Raw genomic sequence first — 12,667 nt, forward strand, 5'->3', positions numbered from 1 at the left:
GAGCAGAACCAGGAGAACGTTGTGCACAGAGACCGATACATCGTGGTACAATCAAATGTAATGGACTTCGCTACAAGCAGCAGTGCAATGATTCAGGACAACACAGAGGAACTTAAGAGAAAGAAAACTATCCATATCCAGAGAAAGAACTGTGAGAGCAGAAACAGGGAAACGGAATGAAAACATATGATCAGTCACGTAGTTTGATGGGGATACGAGTAGGGTTTTGATATTAAAAGATCACTTTATTGCAAAGGATTACCTCCTGAAAGAAATTAAAAAAAGGTAACTTCCAGAAATATTATAGCCAAAGTCCAGAACTCCCAGTTCAAGGAGAATATATTGCAAGCAGTTAAAAAAAATTCAAATAACATGGAGCCACAGTCAGGATTTTAGCAATATTAAAGGAACAGAGAGCCTGGAATGTCATATTCCAAAGGGCAAAGGAGCTTTCATCCCAGTGAAACTGAGCATAATCCTTTGGGGGTATTCAGTGAAATAGAGGACTTTGAAACATCCTGATGAAAAGACCAGAGGTGAATGGAAAATCTGACTCTCAAATACAAGACTCAAGAGAAGTATAACAGAGTAAACAAGAAAGAGAAAAGACATTTAATAAAATTAAACTATGTATCCCTACATGGAGAGATGATTCTTGTAACTCCAAAAATCTTTGTTATTTTTAGGGCAGTTAGAAGGTGTATACACAGACACAGGGCAAGGGTGTGCGTTAAATATCATGGGTTGAGCAAGGCAGCGAAAGTTCAGACCTCCGAAAACACTTCCTTACCGATTACAAGCTAAATGCTCTTAGAGGACTGAAAATCAAACCTGACAACAAGACAGAGCCAAGGAAGAACCCTCCTGTGGACTCAGTTCAAAAGGTATGCCCCCCAAAAGCCAGAATTGGAGAACACTCAGGTTTAAGGGGAAGGCAGAAGGAAGGTCCCCCACATAGAGCGCTAAGCCACCAGTGGCAGTTGGAACCTCTGAGCGGGCAAAGGCGCTGGTCTGGAGGCGGCAAAGCTGTGCCAGGCTTAGAGTGTCGAACACAGACAGTGGGAAAGGAGTTAGAGAAGAAGCACAGAGCGGGCAGCCTAGTTGCAGCAAACACAGGAACTATATGAACACAACTACAAAACACTCTCCACACAATTAAAACTAGATCTAAACAATTGGAAAAACATTGATTGCTTATGGGTGGGAGGAGCTAACATATTAAAAATTATCATCCTACCCAAATTAATTTACTTATTTAGTGCCATACCCATTGAACTACCAAAAAAACTTTTTTTATTGAATTTGTAAAAACAATAACAAAGTTCATTTGGAAGAACAAAAGATCAAGGATATCCACTGAAATCATGAAAAAAAAAATCCAAAGGAAGGAAGACATGCAGTACCAGATCTTAAACTGTACTATAAAGCAGGGGTCATCAAAACAATTTGGTACTGGCTCAGAGACAGAAAGGAGGATCAGTGGAATAGACTTGGGGTAAGTGACCTCAGCAAGACAGTCTAAGATAAACCCAAAGATTCCAGTTTTTGGGACCCAAACCCACTATTTGATAAAAACTTCTGGGAAAATTGGAAGACAGTGGGGAAGAGATTAGGTTTGGTTCAACATCACTCACCCTACACCAAGATAAACTCAGAATGGGTGAATGACCTGAACATAAAGAAGGAAACTCTAAGCAAATTAGGCAAACACAGAATAGTATACTTGTCAGAACTTTGGGAAAGGAAGGATTTTAAAACCAAACAAGAGCTAGAAAAAATCATAATATGTAAAAATCAATAATTTTGATTACATCAAATTAAGAAGGTTTTGTACAAACAAAACCAATGCACCCAAAATTAGAAGGGAAGCAACAAATTGGGAAACAATCTTCATTAAAAACCTCTGACAATGGTCTAATTACTCAAATTTATAAAGAGCTAAACCAGTTGTACAAAAATTCAAGCCATTCTCCAATTGATAAATGGGTAAGGGGCATGAATAGGCAATTTTCAGTTTAAGAAATCAAAACTATTAATAAGCACATGAAAAAGTGTTCTATATCTTATAATCAGAGAGATGCAAATCAGAACAACTCTGAGGTATCACCTCACACCTAGCAGATTGGCTATTATGATATCAAAGGAAAGTAATGAATGCTGGAGGGGATGTGGCAAAGTCGGGACACTAATGCATTGCTGGTGGAGTTGTGAATGGATCCAACCATTCTGGAGGGCAATTTGGAACTATCCCCCAAGGGTGATAAAAGACTGTCTGCCCTTTGATCCAGCCATAGCACTGCTGGGTTTGTACCCCAAAGAGATAATAAGGAAAAAGACCTGTACAAAAATATTCATAGCTCTGCTTTTTGGTGGCCAAAAATTGGAAAATGAGGGGATGTCCCTTGATTGGGGAATGGCTGAACCAATTGTGGTATCTGATGGTGATGGGATACTATTGTGCTTAAAGGAATAATGAACTGGAGGGATTCCATGTGAACTGGAACGACCTCCAGGAGCTGATGCAGAGTGAGAGGAGCAGAACCAGGAGAACAATGTACACAGAGACTGACACATTGTAGCACAATCGAATGTAATGGACTTCTTCTCCATTGGTGGCAATGCAGTGATCCTGAACAACTTGGAGGGATCTATGAGAAAGAACACTATCCACATTCAGAGGAAGAACTGTGGGAGCAGAAACACAGAAGAAAAACAGCTGCTTGAATACATGGGTCGAGGGGATATGGCTTGGGATGGAGACTCTAAATGAACATCCTAGTGCAAACACCAACAACATGGAAAAAGGTTTTGATCAAGGACACATACCCAGTGGGATTGAGCATCAGTTCCAGGAAGGGTGGGGGGAGGGAAGGGAGGGAAGAAATATGATTCTTGTAACCAAGGAATAATGTTCTAAATTGGCTAAATAAGTTACAATGAAAAAAAAAAAACCAATACCCAAAACTATCCCCTTCCGCTCATGAACAAACAGTACAAAAGGTTTTTTTCTAGTCTGGGATACCAAATGCTGGTGCAGATAGAATTGCTTCCTTATTGTTTTTTGTTATTGCCTATAGATGTTCTGGCTTCAATTTGAGTGGTTCAAGTTCTGCATCTCTTGTTAAATCAGTAAATATCTTAGTCAATTCATTATACCCAGAGATCTATTGCCTGCAGAAACCTGTTGTATGCAGTATGGCTCTTAGTTGTTTCTTAGTCTTTGGGGCACTTCGCTTCTGAATGTTTGCTGTGTGTGGTTGTTTTTTTTTATCCTATACCTGCCTCTGATGACTAACTTTGCCCATAGATTTGCTCATTGAATGCTACTTTTAAATGTTTGGTACCTTCTTTAAAATAAAATTTAACTTTTAAAAACTTGCTTTGAGGTTTTAGGAGTTATCTCTAATGGAGAAAGTGTGAAATATTAAAAGTTGAGCTGGTATTTGTCTATGCTCAAATTCATCAATATTTATATTCTATTTCATGCTATAGGAAGGAAAGAATTCATTAGTCTGTTACAATTTGTCAAAACAACCATAGTTTATGTAATTTTATCTCATTTTCTTTTAGTTAAGAGTGGCTAGAATTCAGCAAATTGAGAAAGACATACTTCGCATACGACAGTTATTACAGTCCCAACCTGCAGAAGCAGAGGTTAGTAAGGTTTTTTTTGGGGGGGGAGAGGCGGTACTATATATAAATAAAGATGGGTGTTTGTTTTATTTTTTACGTGATAGAATTAATGATAAAACATGATTATCTGGACTGCAACTATTAGTTCCAATAATTGAAATAGTTTCTTAATGTTTATTTCTTATTGTCTTGAACCTCATTAGTGAAATAATAAAAGTGCTGCCTTACTGTGTTATCTTTGAGTAGTCATAGTGCCTAACTAATATAACATTACTTTGATATAATTAATATGCATATAGACCTATGCATATTAATTATGTATATTTACACATAATTGGAGATATAACATTGAATCCTTCCTGCCAGGGAGTATATCATTTCATGGCAGTTCTCCAAAATTCATAAACTATGCTATATTATAGTTATGTTCATGAAAGGTTGTATGTAAACTGAATTATATTTTAAATAACAAGGGGCCGTGATTCTTAACTTTTTTTGTGCCATAAGTAGACTCCTTTGGCAACATGGTGAAGCTATGGATTACCGAGATTAGTGATTTTAATGCATAAAATAAAATGCATAGTATTCAAAAGAAAACAATTAGCTTGAAATTTAGTTATCAGAGTGTTTTTTAAAAACAAGTTTCTGGATGCCAAATGCCCTTGGAGAAAAAGCCTCTTAGTCAAAGGAATACTGTAGAGAATTATAAAATTAACAATTATCTCCTATGAATGTAGAAGTCATCATACTGACTCATCTTCCTGGCCGACTGGCCAATCCAGTGCCAATGAGGAAGCAAAACTATATGTTGTGGATGAAAAGCAGGAATTAGGGAGGAAATACTCATTTAGTTTGTACTATATGTCATAACTAAGCCTGAGAAATGAAACCATTCTCCAACAAGGAGGTCCTAGAAGAATTTTCCAATGAAAGATGGTCCTTCTAGCAGAATTAGGAGGCAACTAAGGTTTAAAATTTGTAGAATGAATGATGGCTGCTCTGTGCTCTTCCCCAAAATGGAGGTTCTAGAAAATACTCATCTTGATAGTCCTCCCTCTGTGATCTCTTTTGAATTATCCACATTGGTCAGAGGAGCTTTAGAGGATTTCTAACTTTAAGAGGAACTGAAAGACCATTCTCTGTACAGTTGTATTAGCACTTCTGGGCCAGCCATCATTTCCTTTCCCCTCTATCCCATGCTTTAGAAGACATACCCAAAATTATCTGCAGAAGGTGTCATTGCTGTCCTCCCATCTAGCCAGGACGGTGGCAGGCCTTCTGAATTCTTCCTTCCTTCATCCCCAGATCCTGTATTCATGCCCTCAGTGATACGTGCTTTAAATCACAAATATTCAGACTTGCTCCAATTTCACCAGCTGATCAGCCCACACACATATGGTAGGGAGATACATAGCTAAAATCGGAAGCCATTCTGGTAGTTGTAAAGCCATTTCAGTTGTGACTGCTTCTTCATGATCTCATTTTGGGTTTTCTTGGCAAAGATACTGGAGGAGTTTGGCAATTCCTTCTCCAGCTCATTTTGCAGATTACAGAACTGACGCAACAGAACTAAGCGACTTGCCCCGATTCAGAGAGTTAGTAAGTATCTGAAACAAGACTTGAGCTCAAACATTCCTGATTCTAAGCCTTGTACACTATCCGCTATGTCACCTAGCTGCCCTAATTATGTTAGGTTCCTGCTCATAATGTGTAATCTGCTTTTCCCTGAGATAGTCTTGCCACAAAATGTGGCACTTGATTCTCATCTCCCCACCTCTCATCCCCCCACAAGCCCTCTGTCTGTCAGTCAAGAAGAAGGTTCCAAACAGAATGTTCCCAGGACGAGAGGCAGTTGAAGCTGGCGAGGGGGAGACCTTGGCTTTGGGCTCTCTGACCAAGGGAGAAACCTCTGCTCTCTCTCTGAGATTTGACTGACCAAGAGTTGGAGGAAAGCCAGGCTGAAGGAGAAACTTTTCTTGGTGGCTGGCTGAGGGGGAAGAAACCCTGAACTAATTTTGTTAGTTCTGTCCTAGGCTGATGGACCCTTGACGGGGGTGGGGGGTGGGGTGCTTCTGGAGTTGAGCTGAGAGACTTTGGTGGCTTTGTGAAGAAGAAAGAAGATTTTAAACAGTTGTCCTCCATCCATCTCTGTAACTGTCCCTCTGTGTCACAATTGTGGCTGGACTGATTTCCCAAACCTTCAAATTCTTATTATAGTTTAGGGAAACCCTCATCCCTCTTTCTGCAGTTTTCTTGTCCTGTTATTCCAATAAACCCTTACCTGAGAAAAAGAAAGGAAGAAGATTTTCCTCATAAATATCATAGTCCACTCGGGGGGATGGAGGAAGCCAAAGGCTTCAAGAAGAAACTGGGAGGGAGAGGGTTGGAGAAGGGAGGGAGTGAGGGAGCAGGAGATTAGGAAATAGATTGATCCATGAGCCTTCAAATAGGGATCAATAGGCAAACCCCAGAGCATTCCCCTGTAGCAACATCCCCTCCCCCCATCTCTGTAATAGTATCTCAGTGTCACTCAAAGTACTTCTATCTCTATTGCAAATAGGCAGGTGTCTCCCCATACTAGCAGCAGTTCTCTAGTCAGCCAGAGTACATCAGTCATTGCAGCAACAAGAAATAGTGTCACACAGATTTACATTTCTATTTCAGGAGGGAGATATAAGCCAAATGCTTGTTCGGAGAATAATACACTTAATTCTATCTCATTCACCAGGAATTTTTAGCAAGAAAGATAGGAACCATTCAAATCCCAATGGCACCTTTGTTGCCTTTTAGGGGAAAATAATCTTTATTGAGGGTTTAAGGATGATATTAGAAAATAAGTCTTGTTTTATTAGTTTAGAGATAAGAAGTAAAGTGGCTGGCTTGAGAAAGAATTAGATTTTGAAGCAGAGCTGAGAGAATGTGTTGATTTTAAATGTTGACAGTTATAACTGGTTTTTTGTGTCAGTTACTCTCTCTGGCAGTTGGCAGAGACACACACTCAGGGCTGGAGGAGGGAACATCTTTCCCTCTTTCTCTCTGAGGGAAAGAACTGAAGGAGCTCAGTGTTTTCCTTTCCCAAGTTGGGAAACACTATTTACTATCTATTTCTGTCTTCATAGATTTGTTTATATCTGAGAAGACCAAAGAAAGATCTGGTCTTTGGTTTCACTCTGAGTCTGTTAAGACTCAGTCCTAACCTGATTCTTGTTAAGGCTCAACCAGCTAGCCTTTGTTATTTTATAATTTGAAGACGAAGTTAAGAATTATGAGGATAATAGTGGTAGTTTTATTTAGAGTAGTATAAATTTGGGTTAGGCAGATCAGAGAGGATTAGTATAGCCTGTGAAACACAGGAGAAGCAGTTCCTTGCAAAACCAGGGATTTTATTTGGGTGGATTTAAAATCCGTAGAGTTGGAAATCCTTTTTATCCTTATATATTCCAAAAACTGTATTATTTTTTTAAAATAAGTGTCTCTTTAGTGCCCTCTCACCTGATCCTGAAGGGAAGTTCACATTTGAGCTTCACTTCACTTTATTAATGAAGATACTTTTGATTACATCTATCAAAAGTATCTGAACAAGGAGGCAAAGTCAAGATGGTGGCGTAGAGGTGGCAAAAATTCAGACCTCCGAAAACCCATCCTCACCAATCAAAAACACAATGCTTCCAGGAGACTGAAAACCAAATCTAACAACAGGATAGAGCTAGGGAACCTTCCTCCTAGACACAACTTAAAAGATATGCTTGCAAAAAAGCCTGAACTCTAGAACACATGGGTTTAAGGGGAAGGAAGAAGGAATGTCCCAGGACCCTTCCCCACCTACAGCACTGAGCCTCCAGCAGTGGCTTGAATCTCTGGGCGAGCAAGGGTGCTAGTCCGGAGGGAGAACGTTGTCGGCAAAGCTGTGCCAGGCTCAGGACTTAAAACACAGGCAATGTTGAGACAGCTGGAGGAGAAGCTCAGAGTAGGCAACCCAATCTGAGCTAAAAGGCTCCTTCTTGCCCCTTACCCCCCTCTCCCTCCCTTCTGGAGGTTTTGGCTCAGAGTACAGCCAGCTATGCAGATCAACAACAACCTGGCTCAATCTCATCAATAAGGGCAACCTTGACCACAGGGAAAGAATCCCAGCTCCTTCTCAGCTTCTGCTGTCAGCCAGGGAAGATCAAACTACCTGATCAAACAGCAGAACAGAGAAGCCCCTTCAGCCCAGAATAGCCCAAACTCACAGATCCAGCACAAAATGAGAGGAACTAGACTACAGGCAACTATAGGGGGGAAAGGAGCATGAAATATGAGTAAACAACAGAAAGTGAAAAAAGAAATTACAGTCGACAGCTTCTATCCAGGCAATGAACAAAATGCAAATGAAACAGAGGAGGATCAAGGAACACCAAGCAAAAACACAGAAACTCCAGAAAATTGGACACAGGCTTTGGAAGAACTCAAAATACAATTCAAAAAACAATTAAGAGAGGCTGAAGACAACTGGGAAAAGAACTTAAAAAGCAAAATAAGTCATCTGGAAAAAAAATACTGTCTTGAAAGCCAAAATTAATCAGCCTGAAAATGAGGCAAAGGAGATGAAAGATCAGAAGAAGAAGGATGATCAAACAGCCAGGGATAAAATTCAGTGTTTAAAAACTAGAATCCAACAACTAGAAGCAAATGACTTCACAAGTAGCAGGAAACTATAAAACAAAATCAAAAGAATGAAAAAGTGAGGAAAACATGAAACACCTCATCCACCAAACAGAAGATTTAGAAAATAGGTCCAGGAGAAACAACTTAAGAATCCTTAATCATGACAAAAAGTCTAGACATCATTCTACAGGAAATTATACAAGAAAACAGCTCCAACATTCTAGAGCAAGAGGGAAAAGTGGAGATTGAAAGAATCCACAGATCACCTCCTATAGATGGGGGGGGCAGGGGAAGGAGAAAGGGGGGAAAGGGAGATAAGGAGAGGGAGCAGAGTTGGATAGGCTCCATTGAAATAAGAGTCTAACTACCTTAGAACCCTTTCTGCCCTTCCCCTTTCAAAATTCCAAGCCTTGCAGAAATTCTTTCTTTCTCAGCCACTCTGCAGCCTCTGGGACAACTTTCCAAAATTCTTTAACTTATCAAACCCTTATCAATATATTCCTAATAATTCACTATACTGTGATTTTACTGGGGACTATTCTCACTTTGGGGAGTTACAGCTATAAGTATTTTTGTTCATGTATTTTTCCCTCTTGTTTCTTAAGGGTACAAACTCTGTAGTGGTATTGCTGCATCAAAGAGCAGGCAGTCTTTTAAAGTTCTTTGCCCATAATTCCAAATTGTCTTCCCAATGGCTGGATCAATTCATAACTCTTCGAGCTGTAAAAATGATGACTCAATGAATTGATTATAGATATAAACTAATTAGATACTCTGCTTGCTATGCCTACAAAATATTCAGTTTTTAGTAGTGAAGTGAAGCTTGTAAGTGAACTTCTCTTCAGGGCCAGGCGCAAGGACTCTATGGAAACTCTTGTTATAGAAAAATAAAATATTTATTGAACATATAAGAATATAAAAGGATTTCTAAAATTCCTTGGCTCTGCAAGGAACTTCTTCTCCTCTTTGCATAGGCTATACTGATCCTTCCTGATCTGACCAACCCAAATTTTCCCTATTCTACTAAAAACTAACACTATTATCCTTATAAGAAGTATATAATTTTTAACTTTGTCTCTAAACTTGCACTGCTCTCAAGGGTAAGTTTGTGGTGCCCTCAGCCATCCTCCAAGAATTTAGAGATTGCCCCCTCCCTCAGTCTGACTCTGGCATAGTAGGTGGTGTGGGAGAGGGCTGATCAATTTGCACTTTGATTACTGCAATTTTGCCCCCTCATAGCATGGGAATTACCCAAAATTGCCTGTTCTTAAGGCTGTGTCCAGTTGGAGAGCCCCTTTATTCACATTTCTGCCCTTTTGAGATACTTTGTAGTGATTGATTGGAAGGAGATTCACAAGCCTCCTGCTACTCTGCCACCATTTTAGCTTCACCACTAAAAAGTAATTTCTTAATTAGAGATGTTGATTTTTCTTTGCTATTGTTTGGGCCAACTCACACCTCAAAATATCCATTTAAATAACCGATTGGACCTTTGAGTACTAAATGTTTGAATCCAAACATTTACCTCTACATAAACTTTTTACCCTGTATTCTAAATTTCACTGATATTTGAATATGAAAGGAATATTTTCATGATAAAATCTAGAGTTTATTAATAGGAAAATAAACATACTGATCTGACTATACAAGATTCAGCCTTAGAAAGAAATACAATGACTTTGTTTCTTTAACCACAGCCTTCCAGGTAGAAGACTATAGAAGAGAGAAAATTTGGATCTTTTTCCTCCAGAGATGAAAGGCCTCATAGCAACGGGGAGCAAAATTAGGGAGATTTTCCAATAAAAAGATTTCCTCTCCTCTCCTCACCTCCCCTTCCCTTCCCTATTCTCATCTCTCTTCTTTCCTTCCTATCCTAGTAACAACCGGACAGAAGAGCAAGGCAAACAGGTTTAAGAGACTAGGCAAACAGGGTCACAATACCTAGGCAGTACCTGAGGCCAGATTTGTGGCTGTTTCTCTAAAAATATAGCATTACCCTGATCAAAGATTTGAGCTGAGCCAAAAATTGGAATAGCAGAGAAAATGGCCAACCAATTATACGGGCACTCAGATTTATAAGCATGTTGGTTTTTGGGATCATTTTGCCTAAGCAATGGTATATTGATTTGGGTTTGGGGTTGTTTTTCAATTTTTTTAATGCTTTTTAGGGGATGCTAATAATTTATCTCCCCTTGATGTTTTCCAAATCAGTTGTTTTTTTTTTTTTATATCTGGTGTCATATGTTCTTTTCTACTTGTTTTTTTCAGTCCTTTGATTTTGTTCTAATAATACTTGATATCTCAGGGAGTCAATTTTTATTTGGTCTGTTCTATGGGTTTACCACTTTCTTTTTTAAACTACTTAGAATAGCTTAGTTAACCCTAAATAACTCCTTTCAGTATTTTCCTCTATATCTTTTATTTCATTTTTTCATCTTGTTTCATTTCTTTTAGATAGTGATTTACCCCTGTGAAAAATCTGTTCTTTAAATTTTTTCTTACAATCGTTAGGGATTTTTTCCTCTTACTCTTGGGAGATCGCTATATTTATAATAAATTTGATCCTGGTTTGTGTCTTCTTTGATTTACTCATTTTTTTATACCTGAATTGGAGCTTCTGACTCTGCTCCTCTTTTAAGTGGTGTCATTTCTTTTTTTGTCTCACCCAGTGTTTCTGCTATGTTCTATACTTCTTTGAGTTAGATCCTTTCCACCCAAGGATAATGGTCCTGATCCAGATAAAGATTTATTGAAGGAAACCAAAAAGGAACAGTCCCATAGATATCAGGAGAAATGAGAGAGTATTATTGTTTGGGATTGTAGAGAAACTCCTTATGGAGAAGATATAAAATAGAAGAGGGTCTTCAACATTTTCAAAGGCTGCAAATTGGTCGACAAGGATGAAAATTGAGAAAAAGATTTTAGATGTAGCAAGTAAGAAATTCTTAGTGTCTTTGTAAAGAGCAATCTCAGCTGAATGATGAGGTCAGAAACGTGTATGGAGTTAAGAGAGTGAGAGCACAGGAAGTGGAAGGACCAATTGTTGATTGCCTTCTCAAAGGCTTAATAAAAGAGAGGAGAGGAAGAAAAGAAAATGATTCTTTGTTTCCAATGAATAATGTTTGGAAATGACCAAATAAAAATGTAAAAAATAATAATAAAAAAATAAAAGGTTAAACAAAAAAGAGAGAGGAGAGATATGGAATGTTAGTTAGCAGAGACGGATGGGCCAACTGAAGAATTTTTGAAGAAGGAGGAGACGTAAGTGTGCCTATAGAGGATAAGGAATGATTGAAAATAAGTGAGGGGGAATGATAGAAAGGGCAATCTTCTGGAGAATACCATTTGGAATGGGATAATTCGTTGGTTACTTCCACAAAGAGATGGGCTGTGCCTTTCCATGGGACAAACAAAATCATAGTAGCAGGAGGGATCTGATTGATGTGAGACAAGGAGGCAGGGAGGAGAGAGCGGTTGCTAAGTGCCTGCTGCTTGCTAATTGTTGTGCCAAGTGCTTGACAGCTACCTCACTTGATCGTCTCAACAACTGTGGGAGTTAGATGCTGTTGCCAGGGCACACAGCTAGCACGGGAGATTCCGTGTGCGCTCAGATTTTCCTGACTCCAGGCTCAGCGTTCTTTCTGTTGGGTCACCTAGTTAGCTCTCTCCATTAGAGGAGGAATGGAAAGGGTTGGGAAAGCTGCTGTTTTGAGTCGTGGTCGGGGAGACAGAAAAGCGTTGCTTTATAGCAGTGAGAGCCTGCTGACGGCAGCCCTCAGATTCATGATCTTCTCCCACTGGGGTCAGCCACATGGCTGGCTAAGGAAAGCAACAGATGATCCAGGACTGAGCAGGGCAGTGGGTGATATCCTCCGAGGGCGAGGGACTCCACGGGAGACATTGTCTACACTGGCGCCACTAGGGGTCAAGATGGCGAAGGGAAAGAAGAGAGGTGATCGAGTCTTGGGCTCAGGATGTAGGCAGGGACAGCATGGCTTGGGGTTTCACGGCAGAAGAAAAGAGCCACGCTAGATTGTTAGTAGGGGAGCCGCAGATGAGGGAACTGCAGAGTTTGGCAGCCTAAAAGCAGTGGTTGAAAGGCCAGGAATGTGACTGCCTGTCGTTGGAAGTAAGTTGAAGAACTGTAATACTAGAGTTCAAAGGAGTACCAAATCTGCTGGTAGCTGAAGAGGAGAATAAAAGGCCGAGGCAGATGCTGAATTCGTAGACCGTCCTGGAGGTCAGTAGATGGCAACTGCCAACATTTTGACTGGATAGCAGCGGAGGAGAGAGCCTAGAAATAACAGCGGGGAGCAGCATGCTCCAAGCCCCCTTGGAGGAAATGAGTCCTCCTGCAGCCAGCGCTGGAGAGGGAGGTGTCATTGGGACA

General features: G+C 39.9%; 1 protein-coding gene across 8 annotated transcripts in view; it reads left to right on the plus strand.

The window, feature by feature from the left end:
* The window catches only part of APC (APC regulator of WNT signaling pathway), a 163,947-nt gene that overhangs the window by 84,155 nt on the left and 67,125 nt on the right, over positions 1-12,667 (plus strand). For all 8 annotated transcript variants that reach the window (XM_007497809.3, XM_056803963.1, XM_007497806.3 and 5 more), the window contains one exon: positions 3,571-3,654. In XM_007497809.3, the coding sequence (XP_007497871.2) occupies positions 3,571-3,654 (84 nt within the window). The remainder of the gene's footprint in view (positions 1-3,570; positions 3,655-12,667) is intronic.

Source organism: Monodelphis domestica, chromosome 7 (genome assembly GCF_027887165.1).
Source record: "Monodelphis domestica isolate mMonDom1 chromosome 7, mMonDom1.pri, whole genome shotgun sequence".
Lineage (NCBI taxonomy): Eukaryota > Metazoa > Chordata > Mammalia > Didelphimorphia > Didelphidae > Monodelphis > Monodelphis domestica.